The sequence below is a fragment of the Mobula birostris genome, unplaced genomic scaffold, assembly GCF_030028105.1.
Source record: "Mobula birostris isolate sMobBir1 unplaced genomic scaffold, sMobBir1.hap1 scaffold_287, whole genome shotgun sequence".
In the NCBI taxonomy this organism is placed as follows: Eukaryota; Metazoa; Chordata; class Chondrichthyes; order Myliobatiformes; family Myliobatidae; genus Mobula; species Mobula birostris.
The window spans coordinates 468,407-487,928 of record NW_027275927.1 but is presented as its reverse complement, the minus strand read 5'-3'; the positions used below and the strand labels follow the sequence as shown (position 1 = coordinate 487,928).

At 51.8% G+C, this 19,522-nt stretch overlaps 1 protein-coding gene across 1 annotated transcript in view; it reads left to right on the top strand.

Annotated features, from left to right (window-relative positions):
* The window catches only part of aars2 (alanyl-tRNA synthetase 2, mitochondrial (putative)), a 90,665-nt gene that overhangs the window by 53,580 nt on the left and 17,563 nt on the right, over nucleotides 1–19,522 (top strand). The window contains exons 14-15 of the mRNA XM_072250364.1: nucleotides 16,832–16,972; nucleotides 17,434–17,571. Coding sequence (XP_072106465.1) covers nucleotides 16,832–16,972; nucleotides 17,434–17,571 — 279 coding nt within the window. The remainder of the gene's footprint in view (nucleotides 1–16,831; nucleotides 16,973–17,433; nucleotides 17,572–19,522) is intronic.

Below are 19,522 nucleotides of genomic sequence, written 5' to 3'. Positions count from 1 at the left end.
TGTATCGGTCAGTGTGTGGTGACGGTCTGTGTGGACGATCAGTGTGTGTGACAGTCTGTGTCGACAGTCTGTGTGGTGACGGTCAGTATGTGTGACAGTCTCTGTGATGATCAGTGTGTGTGACGGTCAGTGTGTGGTGACGGTCTGTGTGGACCGTCAGTGTGTGTGACAGTCTATGTGGTGGCGGTCTGTGTTGTGATGGTCAGTGTGGTGACGGTCAATGTGTGTGACAGTCTGTGTGACGGTCAGTGTGTGGTGACGGTCAGTGTGTGTGACGGTCTGTGTGTGGTGACGGTCTGTGTGGTGACAGTCACTGTGTGATGGTCAGTGTGGTGACGGTCAGTGTGTGTGACAGTCTGTGTCGACAGTCTGTGTGGTGACGGTCTGTGTGGTGACGGTCAGTGTGTGACGGTCAGTGTGGTGACGGTCAGTGTGTGTGACGGTCTGTGTGTGTGACGGTCAGTGTGGTGACGGTCAGTGTGTGGACGGTCAGTATGTGTGACAGACTGTGTCGACAGTCTGTGTGGTGACGGTCTGTGTGTGTGACGGTCAGTGTGGTGACGGTCAGTCTGTGTGACAGTCTGTGTGGTGACGGTCAGTGTGGTGACGGTCAGTGTGGTGACGGTCAGTGTGTGTGACAGTCAGTGTGGTGATGGTCAGTGTGTGGTGACGGTCTGTGTGGTGATGGTCAGAGTGGTGACGGTCTGTGTGTCAACAGTCTGTGTGTGGTGACGGTCTGTGTGGACGGTCAGTATGTGTGACAGTCTGTGTGGTGACGGTCAGTGTGTGTGACGGTCTGTGTGTGTGACGGTCAGTGTGTGGTGACGGTCAGTGTGTGTGATGGTGTTTGTGTGAGATTCTCTGTGTGTGTGATGCTGTGTGGTGACAGTCAGTGTGTGTGATGCTGTGTCGTGACGGTCAGTGTGTGACGGTCTGTGTGTGACGGTCAGTGTGGTGACGGTCAGTGTGTGGACGGTCAGTATGTGTGACAGTCTGTGTCGACAGTCTGTGTGGTGACGGTCTGTGTGTGTGACGGTCAGTGTGGTGACGGTCAGTCTGTGTGACAGTCTGTGTGGTGACGGTCTGTGTGGTGACGGTCAGTGTGTGTGACGGTCAGTGTGTGGTGACGGTCAGTGTGTGTGACGGTCAGTGTGTGTGATGGTGTGTGTGTGAGATTCTCTGTGTGTGTGATGCTGTGTGGTGACGGTCAGTGTGTGTGATGCTGTGTCGTGACGGTCAGTGTGTGGTGACGGTCAGTGCATGTGACGGTCTGTGTGGTGACGGTCTGTGTGTGGTGACGGTCTGTGTGGTGACGGTCAGTGTGTGGTGACGGTCTGTTTGGACGGTCAGTGTGTATGACAGTCTGTGTCAACAGTCAGTGTGGTGACGGTCAGTGTGTGGTGACGGTCTGTGTGTGGTGACGGTCTGTGTGTGTGACGGTCTGTGTGGTGACAGTCTGTGTGTGTGACGGTCAGTGTGGTGACGGTCAGTCTGTGTGACAGTCTGTGTGGTGACGGTCAGTGTGTGTGACGGTCAGTGTGTGGTGACGGTCAGTGTGTGTGACGGTCTGTGTGGTGACGGTCAGTGTGTGTGATGGTGTGTGTGTGAGATTCTCTGTGTGTGTGATGCTGTGTGGTGACGGTCAGTGTGTGTGATGCTGTGTCGTGACGGTCAGTGTGTGGTGACGGTCAGTGCATGTGACGGTCTGTGTGGTGACGGTCTGTGTGTGGTGACGGTCAGTGTGTGGTGACGGTCTGTTTGGACGGTCAGTGTGTATGACAGTCTGTGTCAACAGTCAGTGTGGTGACGGTCAGTGTGTGGTGACGGTCAGTGTGTGGTGACGGTCAGTGTGGTGACGGTCTGTGTGTGGTGACAGTCTGTGTGTGGTGACGGTCAGTGTGGTGACGGTCAGTGTGTGGTGACGGTCTGTTTGGACGGTCAGTGTGTATGACAGTCTGTGTCAACAGTCAGTGTGGTGACGGTCAGTGTGTGGTGACGGTCAGTGTGTGGAGACAGTCAGTGTGTGACGGTCAGTGTGTGATGGTGTGTGTGTGACAGTCTGTGGTGACGGTCAGTGTGTGACGGTCAGTGTGGTGACGGTCAGTGTGTGACGGTCAGTGTGTGTGACGGTCAGTGTGGTGACGGTCAGTGTGTGTGACGGTCAGTGTGGTGACGGTCAGTGTGTGGTGACGGTCTGTTTGGACGGTCAGTGTGTATGACAGTCTGTGTCAACAGTCAGTGTGGTGACGGTCAGTGTGTGGTGACGGTCAGTGTGTGGAGACAGTCAGTGTGTGACGGTCAGTGTGTGATGGTGTGTGTGTGACAGTCTGTGGTGACGGTCAGTGTGTGACGGTCAGTGTGGTGACGGTCAGTGTGTGACGGTCAGTGTGTGTGACGGTCAGTGTGGTGACGGTCAGTGTGTGTGACAGTCAGTGTGGTGACGGTCAGTGTGTGGTGACGGTCTGTGTGGACGGTCAGTGTGTGTGACAGTCTGTGTGGTGACAGTCTGTGTGACGGTCAGTGTGTGACCGTCTGTGTGTGTGAAGGTCTGTGTGTGTGATGCTGTGTGGTGACGGTCAATGTGTGTGACGGTCAGTGTGTGGTGACGGTCTGTGTGGACGGTCAGTGTGTGTGACGGTCAGTGTGGTGATAGTCAGTCTGTGTGATGGTCTGTGTGGTGATGGTCAGAGTGGTGACGGTCTGTGTGTCAACAGTCTGTGTGGTGACGGTCTGTGTGGACGGTCAATATGTGTGACAGTCTGTGTGGTGACAGTCTGTGTGGTGACGGTCTGTGTGGACGGTCAGTGTGTGTGACAGTCTGTGTCGACAGTCTGTGTGGTGACGGTCTGTGTGACGGTCTGTGTGTGTGACGGTCAGTGTGTGGTGACGGTCAGTGTGTGTGTGACGGTCTGTGTGGTGACAGTCACTGTGTGATGGTCAGTGTGGTGACAGTGTGTGGTGACGGTCTGTGTGGACGGTCAGTGTGTGTGACAGTCTGTGTCGACTGTCTGTGTGGTGATGGTCAGTGTGGTGACGGTCAGTATGTGTGACAGTCTGTGTGATGGTCAGTGTGTGTGACGGTCTGTGTGGTGACGGTAAGTGTGTGTGATGGTCTGTGTGGTGATGGTCAGTGTGGTGACGGTCTGTGTGTCGACAGTCTGTGTGGTGACGGTCTGTGTGGACGGTCAGTATGTGTGACAGTCTGTGTGGTGACAGTCTGTGTGGTGACAGTCTGTGTGTGTGACGGTCAGTGTGGTGACGGTCAGTGTGGTGACGGTCAGTGTGGTGACGGTCAGTGTGTGTGACGGTCAATGTGTGTGACGGTCAGTGTGGTGACAGTCACTGTGTGACGGTCAGTGTGGTGACGGTCTGTGTGTGGTGACGGTCAGTGTGTGGTGACGGTCTGTGTGTGGTGACGGTCAGTGTGTGGTGACAGTCTGTGTGGTGACGGTCTGTGTGGACGGTCAGTGTGTGTGACAGTCTGTGTCGACAGTCTGTGTGGTGATGGTCAGTGTAGTGACGGTCAGTATGTGTGACAGTCTCTGTGATGGTCAGTGTGTGTGACGGTCAGTGTGGTGACAGTCTGTGTGGTGACAGTGTGTGGTGACGGTCTGTGTATACGGTCAGTGTGTGGGACAGTCTGTGTGGTGACGGTCTGTGTGGTGACGGTCAGTATGTGTGACAGTCTGTGTGTGCGACAGTCTGTGTGGTGACGGTCAGTGTGTGTGACGGTCAGTGTGTGGTGACGATCAGTATGTGTCGGTCAGTGTGTGGTGACAGTGTGTGTGTGACGGTCTGTGTGGTGACAGTCACTGTGTGACGGTCAGTGTGGTGACGGTCTGTGTGTGGTGACGGTCTGTGTGTGGTGACGGTCAGTGTGTGGTGACGGTCTGTGTGTGGTGACGGTCAGTGTGTGGTGACAGTCTGTGTGGTGACGGTCTGTGTGGACGGTCAGTGTGTGTGACAGTCTGTGTCGACGGTCTGTGTGATGGTCAGTGTGTGTGACAGTCTGTGTGACGGTCAGAGTGTGTGACAGTGTGTATGATCGTCTGTGTGTGTGACGGTCAGTGTGTGTGACGGTCAGTGTGTGTGACGGTCAGTGTGGTGACGGTCAGTGTGTGTGATGCTGTGTGGTGACGGTCAGTGTGTGGTGATGGTCAGTGTGGTGACGGTCAGTGTGTGTGAGGGTCTGTGTGGTGACGGTCTGTGTGGACAGTCAGTGTGTGCGACAGTCTGTGTCGACAGTCTGTGTGGTGACGGTCAGTGTGTGTGACGGTCAGTGTGTGTGATGGTGTGTGTGTGACGGTCAGTGTGGTGACAGTCAGTGTGGTGATGGTCAGTGTGGTGACGGTCAGTGTGTGTGACAGTCTGTGTGACGGTCAGTGGGTGGTGACGGTCAGTGTGTGTATCGGTCAGTGTGTGGTGACGGTCTGTGTGGACGATCAGTGTGTGTGACAGTCTGTGTCGACAGTCTGTGTGGTGACGGTCAGTATGTGTGACAGTCTCTGTGATGATCAGTGTGTGTGACGGTCAGTGTGTGGTGATGGTCAGTGTGGTGACGGTCAGTGTGTGTGAGGGTCTGTGTGGTGACGGTCTGTGTGGACAGTCAGTGTGTGCGACAGTCTGTGTCGACAGTCTGTGTGGTGACGGTCAGTGTGTGTGACGGTCTGTGTGTGTGACGGTCAGTGTGTGTGATGGTGTGTGTGTGACGGTCAGTGTGGTGATGGTCAGTGTGGTGACGGTCAGTGTGTGTGACAGTCTGTGTGACGGTCAGTGGGTGGTGACGGTCAGTGTGTGTATCGGTCAGTGTGTGGTGACGGTCTGTGTGGACGATCAGTGTGTGTGACAGTCTGTGTCGACAGTCTGTGTGGTGACGGTCAGTATGTGTGACAGTCTCTGTGATGATCAGTGTGTGTGACGGTCAGTGTGTGGTGACGGTCTGTGTGGACCGTCAGTGTGTGTGACAGTCTATGTGGTGGCGGTCTGTGTTGTGATGGTCAGTGTGGTGACGGTCAATGTGTGTGACAGTCTGTGTGACGGTCAGTGTGTGGTGACGGTCAGTGTGTGTGACAGTCTGTGTGACGGTCAGTGTGTGGTGACGGTCAGTGTGTGTGATGGTCTGTGTGTGGTGACGGTCTGTGTGGTGACAGTCACTGTGTGATGGTCAGTGTGGTGACGGTCAGTGTGTGTGACGGTCTGTGTGTGTGACGGTCTGTGTGTGGTGACAGTCAGTGTGTGTGATGGTGTGTGTGTGACGGTCTGTGTGGTGATGGTCAGTGTGGTGACGGTCTGTGTGGACGGTCAATATGTGTGACAGTCTGTGGTGACAGTCTGTGTGGTGACGGTCTGTGTGGACGGTCAGTGTGTGTGACAGTCTGTGTCGACAGTCTGTGTGGTGACGGTCTGTGTGTCGGTCTGTGTGTGTGACGGTCAGTGTGTGGTGACGGTCAGTGTGTGTGTGACGGTCTGTGTGGTGACAGTCACTGTGTGATGGTCAGTGTGGTGACAGTGTGTGGTGACGGTCTGTGTGGACGGTCAGTGTGTGTGACAGTCTGTGTCGACTGTCTGTGTGGTGATGGTCAGTGTGTGTGACGGTCTGTGTGGTGACGGTCAGTGTGTGGTGACGGTCTGTGTGGACGGTCAGTATGTGTGACAGTCTGTGTGGTGACGGTCAGTGTGTGTGACGGTCTGTGTGGTGACGGTCAGTGTGTGTGATGCTGTGTCGTGACGGTCAGTGTGTGGTGACGGTCAGTGCATGTGACGGTCAGTGTGGTGACGGTCAGTGTGGTGACGGTCAGTGTGTGTGACGGTCAGTGTGGTGACGGTCTGTGTGGTGACGGTCTGTGTGTGGTGACGGTCAGTGTGTGGTGACGGTCTGTTTGGACGGTCAGTGTGTATGACAGTCTGTGTCAACAGTCAGTGTGGTGACGGTCAGTGTGTGGTGACGGTCAGTGTGGTGACGGTCTGTGTGTGGTGACGGTCTGTGTGTGGTGACGGTCAGTGTGGTGACGGTCAGTGTGTGGTGACGGTCTGTTTGGACGGTCAGTGTGTATGACAGTCTGTGTCAACAGTCAGTGTGGTGACGGTCAGTGTGTGGTGACGGTCAGTGTGTGGAGACAGTCAGTGTGTGACGGTCAGTGTGTGATGGTGTGTGTGTGACAGTCTGTGGTGACGGTCAGTGTGTGACGGTCAGTGTGGTGACGGTCAGTGTGTGACGGTCAGTGTGTGTGACGGTCAGTGTGGTGACGGACAGTGTGTGTGATGGTCAGTGTCGTGACGGTCAGTGTGTGGTGACGGTCTGTGTGGACGGTCAGTGTGTGTGACAGTCTGTGTCGACTGTCTGTGTGGTGATGGTCAGTGTGGTGACGGTCAGTATGTGTGACAGTCTGTGTGATGGTCAGTGTGTGTGACGGTCTGTGTGGTGACGGTAAGTGTGTGTGATGGTCTGTGTGGTGACGGTCAGTGTGGTGACGGTCTGTGTGTCGACAGTCTGTGTGGTGACGGTCTGTGTGGACGGTCAGTATGTGTGACAGTCTGTGTGGTGACAGTCTGTGTGGTGACAGTCTGTGTGTGTGACGGTCAGTGTGGTGACGGTCAGTGTGGTGACGGTCAGTGTGTGTGACGGTCAATGTGTGTGACGGTCAGTGTGGTGACAGTCACTGTGTGACGGTCAGTGTGGTGACGGTCTGTGTGTGGTGACGGTCTGTGTGTGGTGACGGTCAGTGTGTGGTGACGGTCTGTGTGTGGTGACGGTCAGTGTGTGGTGACAGTCTGTGTGGTGACGGTCTGTGTGGACGGTCAGTGTGTGTGACAGTCTGTGTCGACAGTCTGTGTGGTGATGGTCAGTGTAGTGACGGTCAGTATGTGTGACAGTCTCTGTGATGGTCAGTGTGTGTGACGGTCAGTGTGGTGACAGTCTGTGTGGTGACAGTGTGTGGTGACGGTCTGTGTATACGGTCAGTGTGTGGGACAGTCTGTGTGGTGACGGTCTGTGTGGTGACGGTCAGTATGTGTGACAGTCTGTGTGTGCGACAGTCTGTGTGGTGACGGTCAGTGTGTGTGACGGTCAGTGTGTGGTGACGATCAGTATGTGTCGGTCAGTGTGTGGTGACAGTGTGTGTGTGACGGTCTGTGTGGTGACAGTCACTGTGTGACGGTCAGTGTGGTGACGGTCTGTGTGTGGTGACGGTCAGTGTGTGGTGACGGTCTGTGTGTGGTGACGGTCAGTGTGTGGTGACAGTCTGTGTGGTGACGGTCTGTGTGGACGGTCAGTGTGTGTGACAGTCTGTGTCGACGGTCTGTGTGATGGTCAGTGTGTGTGACAGTCTGTGTGACGGTCAGAGTGTGTGACAGTGTGTATGATCGTCTGTGTGTGTGACGGTCAGTGTGTGTGACGGTCAGTGTGTGTGATGGTCAGTGTGGTGACGGTCAGTGTGTGTGATGCTGTGTGGTGACGGTCAGTGTGTGGTGATGGTCAGTGTGGTGACGGTCAGTGTGTGTGAGGGTCTGTGTGGTGACGGTCTGTGTGGACAGTCAGTGTGTGCGACAGTCTGTGTCGACAGTCTGTGTGGTGACGGTCAGTGTGTGTGACGGTCTGTGTGTGTGACGGTCAGTGTGTGTGATGGTGTGTGTGTGACGGTCAGTGTGGTGACAGTCAGTGTGGTGATGGTCAGTGTGGTGACGGTCAGTGTGTGTGACAGTCTGTGTGACGGTCAGTGGGTGGTGACGGTCAGTGTGTGTATCGGTCAGTGTGTGGTGACGGTCTGTGTGGACGATCAGTGTGTGTGACAGTCTGTGTCGACAGTCTGTGTGGTGACGGTCAGTATGTGTGACAGTCTCTGTGATGATCAGTGTGTGTGACGGTCAGTGTGTGGTGACGGTCTGTGTGGACCGTCAGTGTGTGTGACAGTCTATGTGGTGGCGGTCTGTGTTGTGATGGTCAGTGTGGTGACGGTCAATGTGTGTGACAGTCTGTGTGACGGTCAGTGTGTGGTGACGGTCAGTGTGTGTGACAGTCTGTGTGACGGTCAGTGTGTGGTGACGGTCAGTGTGTGTGATGGTCTGTGTGTGGTGACGGTCTGTGTGGTGACAGTCACTGTGTGATGGTCAGTGTGGTGACGGTCAGTGTGTGTGACGGTCTGTGTGTGTGACGGTCTGTGTGTGGTGACAGTCAGTGTGTGTGATGGTGTGTGTGTGACGGTCTGTGTGGTGATGGTCAGTGTGGTGACGGTCTGTGTGTCAACAGTCTGTGTGGTGACGGTCTGTGTGGACGGTCAATATGTGTGACAGTCTGTGGTGACAGTCTGTGTGGTGACGGTCTGTGTGGACGGTCAGTGTGTGTGACAGTCTGTGTCGACAGTCTGTGTGGTGACGGTCTGTGTGTCGGTCTGTGTGTGTGACGGTCAGTGTGTGGTGATGGTCAGTGTGTGTGTGACGGTCTGTGTGGTGACAGCCACTGTGTGATGGTCAGTGTGGTGACAGTGTGTGGTGACGGTCTGTGTGGACGGTCAGTGTGTGTGACAGTCTGTGTCGACTGTCTGTGTGGTGATGGTCAGTGTGTGTGACGGTCTGTGTGGTGACGGTCAGTGTGTGGTGACGGTCTGTGTGGACGGTCAGTATGTGTGACAGTCTGTGTGGTGACGGTCAGTGTGTGTGACGGTCTGTGTGGTGACGGTCAGTGTGTGTGATGCTGTGTCGTGACGGTCAGTGTGTGGTGACGGTCAGTGCATGTGACGGTCTGTGTGGTGACGGTCAGTGTGGTGACGGTCAGTGTGGTGACGGTCAGTGTGTGTGACGGTCAGTGTGGTGACGGTCAGTGTGGTGACGGTCTGTGCGGTGACGGTCTGTGTGTGGTGACGGTCTGTTTGGACGGTCAGTGTGTATGACAGTCTGTGTCAACAGTCAGTGTGGTGACGGTCAGTGTGTGGTGACGGTCAGTGTGGTGACGGTCTGTGTGTGGTGACGGTCTGTGTGTGGTGACGGTCAGTGTGGTGACGGTCAGTGTGTGGTGACGGTCTGTTTGGACGGTCAGTGTGTATGACAGTCTGTGTCAACAGTCAGTGTGGTGACGGTCAGTGTGTGGTGACAGTCAGTGTGTGGAGACAGTCAGTGTGTGACGGTCAGTGTGTGATGGTGTGTGTGTGACAGTCTGTGGTGACGGTCAGTGTGTGACGGTCAGTGTGGTGACGGTCAGTGTGTGACGGTCAGTGTGTGTGACGGTCAGTGTGGTGACGGACAGTGTGTGTGATGGTCAGTGTGGTGACGGTCAGTGTGTGGTGACGGTCTGTGTGGACGGTCAGTGTGTGTGACAGTCTGTGTGGTGACAGTCTGTGTGACGGTCAGTGTGTGACCGTCTGTGTGTGTGATGGTCTGTGTGGTGATGGTCTGTGTGGTGATGGTCAGTGTGGTGACGGTCTGTGTGTCGACAGTCTGTGTGGTGACGGTCTGTGTGGACGGTCAGTATGTGTGACAGTCTGTGTGGTGACAGTCTGTGTGTGTGACGGTCAGTGTGGTGACGGTCAGTGTGGTGACGGTCTGTGTGGTGACGGTCAGTGTGTGTGACGGTCAGTGTGTGTGACGGTCAGTGTGTGTGACGGTCAGTGTGGTGACGGTCAGTGTGTGTGACGGTCTGTGTGGTGATGGTCAGTGTGGTGACGGTCTGTGTGTCAACAGTCTGTGTGGTGACGGTCTGTGTGGACGGTCAGTATGTGTGACAGTCTGTGTGGTGACAGTCTGTGTGTGTGACGGTCAGTGTGTGTGACGGTCAGTGTGGTGATGGTCAGTGTGTGTGTGACGGTCAGTGTGGTGACGGTCTGTGTGTCAACAGTCTGTGTGGTGAGGGTCTGTGTGGACGGTCAGTATGTGTGACGGTCTGTGTGTGTGACGGTCAGTGTGTGTGACGGTCTGTGTGTGTGACGGTCAGTGTGTGGTGACGGTCAGTGTGTGTGATGGTGTGTGTGTGAGATTGTGTGTGTGATGCTGTGTGGTGACGGTCTGTGTGTGTGATGCTGTGTGGTGACGGTCAGTGTGTGTGATGCTGTGTGGTGACGGTCAGTGTGTGACGGTCTGTGTGTGTGACGGTCAGTGTGGTGACGGTCAGTGTGTGTGATGGTGTGTGTGTGAGATTGTGTGTGTGATGCTGTGTGGTGACGGTCAGTGTGTGACGGTCTGTGTGTGTGACGGTCAGTGTGGTGACGGTCAGTGTGTGGACAGTCAGTATGTGTGACAGTCTGTGTCGACAGTCTGTGTGGTGACGGTCTGTGTGTGTGACAGTCTGTGTGGTGACGGTCAGTCTGTGTGGTGACGGTCAGTGTGTGTGATGCTGTGTGGTGACGGTCTGTGTGACGGTCTGTGTGGTGACGGTCAGTGTGTGTGACAGTGTGGTGACGGTCAGTCTGTGTGGTGACGGTCTGTGTGGTGACGGTCAGTGTGTGTGACGGTCAGTGTGGTGACGGTCAGTGTGGACGGTCAGTGTGGTGACGGTCTGTGTGTGTGACGGTCAGTGTGGTGACGGTCTGTGTGTGACGGTCAGTGTGTGTGACGGTCTGTGTGGTGACGGTCAGTGTGTGTGACAGTCAGTGTGTGTGATGGTGTGTGTGTGACGGTCTGTGTGGTGATGGTCAGTGTGGTGACGGTCTGTGTGTCAATAGTCTGTGTGGTGACGGTCAGTGTGTGGTGACGGTCTGTGTGGACGGTCAGTGTGTGTGACAGTCTGTGTGGTGACAGTCTGTGTGACGGTCAGTGTGTGACGGTCAGTGTGTGTGAAGGTCTGTGTGTGTGATGCTGTGTGGTGACGGTCAATGTGTGTGACGGTCAGTGTGTGTGACGGTCTGTGTGATGACGGTCAGTGTGTGGTGACGGTCAGTGTGTGTGATGGTCTGTGTGGTGACGGTCAGTGTGTGGCGGTCAGTGTGTGTGATGGTGTGTGTGTGACGGTCTGTGTGGTGATGGTCAGAGTGGTGACGGTCTGTGTGTCAACAGTCTGCGTGGTGACGGTCTGTGTGGACGGTCAATATGTGTGACAGTCTGTGTGGTGACGGTCTGTGTGACGGTCAGTGTGTGGTGACGGTCAGTGTGTGTGTGACGGTCTGTGTGGTGACAGTCACTGTGTGATGTCAGTGTGGTGACAGTGTGTGGTGACGGTCTGTGTGGACGGTCAGTGTGTGTGACAGTCTGTGTCGACAGTCTGTGTGGTGATGGTCAGTGTGGTGACGGTCAGTCTGTGTGACGGTCAGTGTGTGTGACGGTCTGTGTGGTGACGGTAAGTGTGTGTGATCTGTGTGGTGATGGTCAGTGTGACGGTCTGTGTGTCAGCAGTCTGTGTGGTGACGGTCAGTGTGTGGTGACGGTCAATGTGTGTGACGGTCAGTGTGTGGTGACGGTCTGTGTGGACGGTCAGTGTGTGTGACGGTCAGTGTGGTGATAGTCTGTGTGATGGTCTGTGTGGTGACGGTCAGTGTGTGTGATGGTGTGTGACGGTCTGTGTGGTGATGGTCAGTGTGGTGATGGTCTGTGTGTCAACAGTCTGGTGACGGTCAGTGTGTGGTGACGGTCTGTGTGGACGGTCAGTATGTGTGACAGTCTGTGTGATGACGGTCAGTGTGTGTGACGGTCTGTGTGTGTGACGGTCAGTGTGTGGTGACGGTCAGTGTGTGTGATGGTGTGTGTGTGAGACGGTCTGTGTGTGTGATGCTGTGTGGTGACGGTCAGTGTGTGACGGTCTGTGTGTGTGACGGTCAGTGTGGTGACGGGCAGTCTGTGTGACAGTCTGTGGTGACGGTCTGTGTGGTGACGGTCAGTGTGTGTGACGGTCTGTGTGTGTGTGACGGTCCGTGTGTGTGACGGTCAGTGTGGTGACGGTCAGTGTGTGTGACGGTCAGTGTGTGGTGACGGTCTGTCTGGATGGTCAGTGTGTGTGACAGTCTGTGTCAACAGTCTGTGTGGTGACAGTCAGTGTGGTGACGGTCAGTGTGTGGTGACGGTCAGTGTGTGGAGACAGTCAGTGTGTGGAGACAGTCAGTGTGTGACGGTCAGTGTATGTGATGGTGTGTGTGTGACGGTCAGTGTGTGACGGTCAGTGTGGTGACGGTCTGTGTGGTGACGGTCTGTGTGGTGACGGTCAGTGTGGTGACGGTCTGTGTGTGTGACGGTCAGTGTGTGTGACAGTCAGTGTGTGGTGACGGTCTGTGTGTGTGACGGTGTGTGTGTGACGGTCAGTGTGTGTGATGCTGTGTGGTGACGGTCTGTGTGGTGACGGTCAGTGTGTGGTGACGGTCTGTGTGGACGGTCAGTGTGTGTGACGGTCAGTGTGGTGACCGTCTGTGTGTGTGACGGTCAGTCTGTGTGACAGTGTGTGATGGTCTGTGTGGTGACGGTCTGTGTGGTGACGGCCTGTGTGTGTGACGGTCAGTGTGTGTGACGGTCAGTGTGGTGACGGTCAGTGTGTGTGACGGTCTGTGTAGACGGTCAGTGTGTGTGACGGTCTGTGTGTGTGTGACGGGAAGTGTGTGGTGACGGTCAGTGTGTGTGACAGTCTGTGTGTGTGTGACGGGAAGTGTGTGTGACGGTCAGTGTGTGTGACGGTCAGTGTGGTGACGGTCTCTGTGTGTGTGATGGTCAGTGTGTGTGACGGTCTGTGTGGTGACGGTCTGTGTAGACGGTCAGTGTGTGTGACGGTCTGTGTGGTGACAGTGTGTGTGACGGTCTGTGTGTGTGACGGTCAGTGTGGTGACGGTCTCTGTGTGTGTGATGGTCAGTGTGTGTGACGGTCTGTGTGGTGACGGTCTGTGTAGACGGTCAGTGTGTGTGACGGTCTGTGTGGTGACAGTGTGTGTGACGGTCTGTGTGTGTGACGGTCAGTGTGTGGTGACGGTCGGTGTGTGAGCCATGACTGTATGAAGTAATATCATAAGACACAGGAATAGAGTTAGGCCATTCGGCCCATCGAGTCTGCTTCACCATTCCATCATGGCTGATTTATTATCGCTCTCAACCCTATTCTCCTGCCTTCACCCCGTAACCTTTGACGCCCTAACTAATCAAGAACCTATCAACCTCCACGCAACACACGTAAAATACTGGAGGAACTCAGCAGGCCAGACAGCATCTATGGGAAAAGAGTAAACAGTCGGCATTTCAAGCCAAATCCCTTCATCAAGACTGGAGAGCAAAGATGAGGAGCATCCTCGTTTTTTTCTTCAGTCCTGATGATGGGTCTCGGACCAAAACATCGACTGTACTCTTTTCCATAGGTGCTGCCTGGCCTGCTGAGTTCCTCTGATATTTTGTGTGTGTTGCTTTGGATTTCAGCAGATTTTCTCTTGTTTATGATAGACCTATCAACCTCCTTGACTCCATAACCATCCATGGCAATGAATTCCCCAAATTCATCACTCTCTGGTTCATCTCTGTTTAAAATGGACGTCCCTATATTACGAGGCTGTGTCCTCTGGTCTGGGTTCCCTCACTGTAGGGAACATTCTCTCCAAGTCCATTCTATCTAGGCCTTTTGATATTCAATAGGTTTCAGTGAGATCTCCCCTCATTCTTCTGAACTCCAGCGAGTACAGGCCCAGAGCCATCAAACGCGCCTCATACATTAACCCTTTCATTCCCAGGATCATTCTCATGAACCTCCTCTGGACCTTCTCCAATGTCAGTACATCTTTTCTTAGATAAGGGGCCAAAAACTGCTCACAATACTCCAAGTGTGGTCTGACCGATGTCTTCTAAAGCCTCAGCGTTACATCCTTGCATTTATATTCTAGTCCTCTCGAAATGAATGTTATCATTGCATTTGCTTTCCTCACCACTGACTCAACCTGCAAGTTAACCTTTAGGAAATCCTGCATAAGGATTCCCAAGTCCCTTTACATCTCTGATTTTTGAATTTTCTCCCCATTTAGAAAATAGTATATGCCTTTATTCTTTTTTACCAAAGTGCATGACCATCACGTCCCAACACTATATTCCATCTGCCACTTCTTTGCCTGTTCTTGCAATCTGTCCAAGTCCTTCTGCAGACATCCTGTTTCCTCAACACTACCTGCCCCTGCACTTATCTTCATATCGTCCTCAAACTTGGTCACAAAGCCATCAATCATTGATATACAACATGAAAAGAAGCAGTGCCAACACCTGTGGCACGCCACTATACCATGGGCTCTTACCTTGTTAAGCAGCCACATGAGCAGCACCTTGTCAAATGCCTTCTGAAAATCCAAACAAGTGACATCTGCTGACTCTCCTTTGTCTACCCTGCCTGTTATTTCCTCAAAGAATTCCAACAGATTTGTCAGGCAAGATTTCCACTTAAGGAAACCATGCTGACTTTGGCCTACTTTTATCACATGCCTCCAAGTACCCTGAAACCTCATCCTTAATAATGGACTCTACCAGCTTCGCAACCACTGAAGTCAGGCTAACTGATCTATAATTTCCTTTCTTCTGCCTCCTTCCCCTCGCAAAGAGTTGAGTGACATATGCAGTTTTCCAGCCCTCCAGAACCATTCCAGAATTATTGAAATTATTAAGTAAAGCTTCCCCAATCTCTTCAGCCACCTCTTTCAGAACCCTAGGGTGCAGTCCATCTGGTTCAGGGACTTACAGTGGTGCTAGAAAGTTTGTCGACCCTGTAGAATTTTCGCTACTTCTGCACAAATATGACTTGAACTGTGATCAGATCTTAACATAAGTTCTAGAACTAGATAAAGAGTACCCAATTAAATAAATAGCAAAAAAAATTGTACGTGTTCATTTATTTATTGAAAAAAATAATCCAATATTACATGTATTTGTTGGAAAAAGTATGTGAACCTTTGCATTCAGTAACTGGTGTGACTCCCCTTGTACAGCAATAACTTCAACCAAACATCTCTGGTAACCTTTGATCAGTCCTGCACATCGGCTTGGAGGAATTTTAGGTCATTCCTCCTTACAAAACTGCTTCAACTCTGGGATGTTGGTAGGCTTCCTTGCATGAATTGCTTGCTTCAGCTCTGCAACATTCCTACAGGATTTAGGTTAGGACTTTGACTCGGCCATTCCAAAACACAAATTTTCTTCTTTTTAATCATTCTGTTGTTGATTTACTCTGGTCTTTCGGATCATTGTCTTGTTGCGTTATCCATTGAGCTTCAGGTGATGGACAGTTACGCTGACATTCTCTTGTAAAATGTCTGGATACAGTTTTAAATTCATTGTTCCCTCAGCAATTGCAAGCTGTCCAGGCTCTGGGGCAGCAAGGCAGCCCAAAACCATGGTGCTCCTTCCACCACACTTCACAGTTGGATGAGATTTTGGTGTCGGTGCGCAGTGCTCTTTTTTCCCCAAAACATGCTGCCAAAGATTTCAACTTTTGTCTTATCTGTCCACAGAACATTGTCCCAGGTGGTCTTTTGGAAATTAAAGATGTACAACAATATTTGTTTTGGAGAGCAGTAGTGTCTCCACGAACACCTTACTTGTTCAGTGTGTTTCTTATAGTGGACACACGAACAGAGACTCGAGATTTCTGCAGGTCTTTTGCTGTTACCCTTAGGTTTGTTTTTCACCTCCTACAGCATTGCACATTGTTTTCTTGGTGTGATCTTTACAGGACGTCCACTCCTAGGGAGAGTAGCAACAGTACTGAGTTGCCTCCATTCGTAGAATGGTATGTTGAAAGTTACGTAGAATGCTTTGATCGAGGCATGGTGCATGTAAACAGATCTTTCTCGAGAAGAGCACAGGCTTTGTCAGCAACCTGACTTTGTGTGTGTTTTTATAGGACAGGGCACCTCCAATCTCATCTCATTGATTGAAAATACCTGACTCCAAATCGCTTTTGTAGAAGGCATTACCCCAGAGTTTCACATACGTTTTCCAACAAATACATATAATTATTGTATCATTTTTCTCAATAAATAAATGAACAGGTATATTTTTTGTGTTACTTATTTAATTGGGTTCTCTTTATCTAGTTTTAGGACTTTATGCAGACATAGAGAAAATTCTACAGGGAGGGTTCACAAACCTTCAGGCACCACTGTACCTACCTTCAGGCTTTTCAGCTTCTCAAGTGCCTTCTCCTTAGTAATAGCAACTGCACTCACTCCAGCCCCGTCACTCTCACATTTCTGGCATTATGCTCGTGTCTTCCAGCCTGAATACTGACACAAAATACTTCAGAAGTTCATCGGCCATTTCTTTGTCCCCCATTACAACTCTCCTCTCTTGTCTCTTTTATTCTTTATATATCTGAAAAATCTTTTCATATCCTCTTTGACATTATTGACTCGATTACCTTCATATTTCATCTTTTCTCTCCCTATGCTGTTTTTAGTTGCCTTCTGTTGGCTTTCAAAGCTTCCCAATCCTTTACCTTCCCATTAATCTTTGCTCTATTATATGCCCTCTCTTTTGCTCTTATGCTGTCCTTGGCTTCCCTCATCAGCCTTAGTTACCTCATTCTCCTTCAAGAATATTCTTCTTTGAGATGTTTCTATATTGCACCCACCAAATTGCTCTCAGGATCTCCAGCCATTGCTGTTCTGCCATCATCCCTGCTAGTGTCCCCTTCCAATCAACTTTGGCCAGCTCTTCTCTCATGCATCTGTAATCCCCTTTACTCCACTCTTATACTGAAATCTCTGATTTTAGCTTCTCATGACCATTGCGACCCTGTGACAGTCTGTGTTGTGACCTGGGTCTGTGTATGATGGTCTGCATGTGATGTTCCATGTTGTGTGACGGTCTCTTGTGAAAGACTGTGTTGTGAACTGGGTCTGTAGGTGATGGTCTGCATTGTGAACCTGGTCTATGTGTGACAGTCTGTGTTGTGACCCGTCTGCAGGCCCAGCGCGTTGGCTGCATGGTGCAGCACACAGCCACCCACTTGCTGAGTGCAGCTCTGCACCGGGTACTGGGAGCACAGACCGAGCAGCGAGGCTCACACATCACTGCCAATAGGCTAAGGTTCGACATCAGTGTCAAGGTAGGTCCCTGTTAGTTCTGGGAGATTCCACGTGGAGCAAGGACTCGGAGCCTGGAGTTGGAATCAACAGCCTCCAATACCTGCCCTCTTCTGGCAACCATTTCCCATTCCATTCTCACCTCCACTCCTGGTAAACCTTTCTCCATCCAGGAGAACTGGCAGCCAGTTTCCCCTTTGGCCCCTGGCAGCCTGTTCCTGCCCGAGCAACCATACCACCTGGTAACCAATCTCCCGCCCCTCTCAGCAACCATTCCCCCCTCTGGCAGCCGTGCCCTCGGTAACATCTGCCTGTCCGGATCCCCCCACCCCAGCAACCGTTCCCCTTTGCAGCAATCCCCACTGTAGTCCCTACTCCAGCCTTGCCCATCCCATTCCATCCTGACAACTGACCGTCGCTGTCCCTGGTGTTGTACGCCCTGTGCCCTGGTCCAGTTTTAACCCCTTTCTGTGCCTCTCCCCAGAGACCAATCACGGACTCACAGCTGGGGGAGCTGGAGACCACGTTGCAGGAGCTGATCCAGAGGGATGAGGAGGTCTTCACCGCCGAGCTGCCTTTGAGCCAGGCCCTGGGCATCCAGGGGCTGCGTACCATCGATGAGGTGAGGCTGAACCTGCTCCATCATCACCGTCCCTCCGGGATGACCAGGAGTGGACTGCGACTGGTAGGAGAACAGGGAGATGTACAACAAAACAGCACAAAGACAGACACTTCAGTCCTTGTTGTCTGTACTGAACATGACTAATCCTACATCCAACTGCACAATGTCTGTATCCTTGCATCCCCACCAGCTTGCCTCCTGTCTCAGTAACTCCGAGATGTCATTCTCACACCTGCTTGCACCCCCTCCCCTAGGAGCTGGTTACATCACTCTCTGTATAAAAATACTCGCCTCATAATTTTATGGCAAACAGGTTTATGTTTCCCATAAACCTGTGGCCTCTGCTATTTGACATTTCCACACTAGCGGAAAAGACTCCACGCTATCTGTGACATCATGATTTTATAAACTTCTATTAGGTCTCACCTCAGCATCCAACACTGCAGAGAAAACAACCCAAGCTTGTCCAACCTTTCCCTTGTAGCTAATATTCACTAATTCAGGCAGCAACCCAATTAACCTCTTCTGTGCCTGTCTAAATCCTTCCTTTCCATGATTCCGGGCTTCAATCGTAACAATCTCTTAGGAACTCGGCAGAGGCCAATAAAAAGAAGCAAGGTGAAAGCGGAGCGGCCATTGTTGGAGTGGCCAGTGTGTGAGTGGTCAGGCTGTGGCTCAACTGGCGTAGGCGAGAACAGCTGGAGGCTCTAAGTAAGTTACAACTAAATGTTTTTTCTCTTCCTTTGTCTATTCGTACATAGCTGGTGCAGTGAGGATGGGGCTAGAGTTAGTGGTATGTTCATAGTGTGAGACATGGAAACTGTGGGAGACTTCCCATAACCTCATCTGTATGAAGTGCAGCTTCTTAGAAACCATGTTAAGGACCTGGAGCTGGACTTGCAGCCCGATAATCTTCGGCTCATACAGGAGAATGAGGAGGTGGTGATTGCTAGGAGCTACATGGAGGTAGTCACCCCTAAATTGCAGCTGGCTTGTAAAAAGGACAATGTTATGATAGTCATGGGGGATTTCAGTATGCAGGTAGATTTGGAAAATGCTGTTGCTGCTGGATCCCAAGGGATGAAATTTGTCGAATGCCTATGAGATGGTTTTTTAGAGCAGCTTGTGGCTGAGGCCACTTAGGGAAAGGCATTTCTAGATAGGCTGTTGTATAATGAACTAGATTTGATTAGGCAGTCTAAGGTAAAGAAACCTTTAGGAGGCAGTGATCATAATATGATAGAATTTACCCTGCAGTCTGAAAGGGAGAAGATAAAGTCAGATGTATCAGTATTCCAGTGGAGTAAAGTGAATTGCAGAGGCGTGAGAGAGGAGCTGGCCAAAGCTGATTGGAAGTGGACACTAACAGGGACAATAGCAGAACAGCAATAGCTGGAATTTCTGGGAGCAAATTGGAATGCACAGGGTAGATTCATCCCAAAGATGTAGTATTCTAAAGGGAGGATGACACAACCGTGGCTGACAGGGGAAGTGAAAGCTGAGATCGGAAGCAAAAGGGAGGTCATACACTAGAGCAAAAATTAGTGGGAAGTTAGAGGACTGGGAAGCTTTTAAAATCCAAAAGAAGGCAACTAAAGAAGCTATAAGGAGATGAAACATGAATTTAAGGTAGCCAATAGTACAAAAGAGGATACCAAAGGTTTTTTTTTCAGATACATAAAGCGTAAAAGAGAAGCTAGAATGGATATTAGACTTCTAGGAAATGACACTAGAGGGGTAGTAATGGGGGACAAAGAAATGGTGGGTGATATTGAGGTACTTTGCCGAACGCCAGATATTCAAGAGTGTCAAGAGGCAGAAGAGAACATTGTTGCTTTTATTAAAGAGAAGGTTCTTCGGAAGCTCAAAGGTCTGAAGGTACACAAGTCACCTGGACCAGATGCACTACACCCCAGGGTTCTGAAAGACATTGTGGAGGCATTAGTAATAA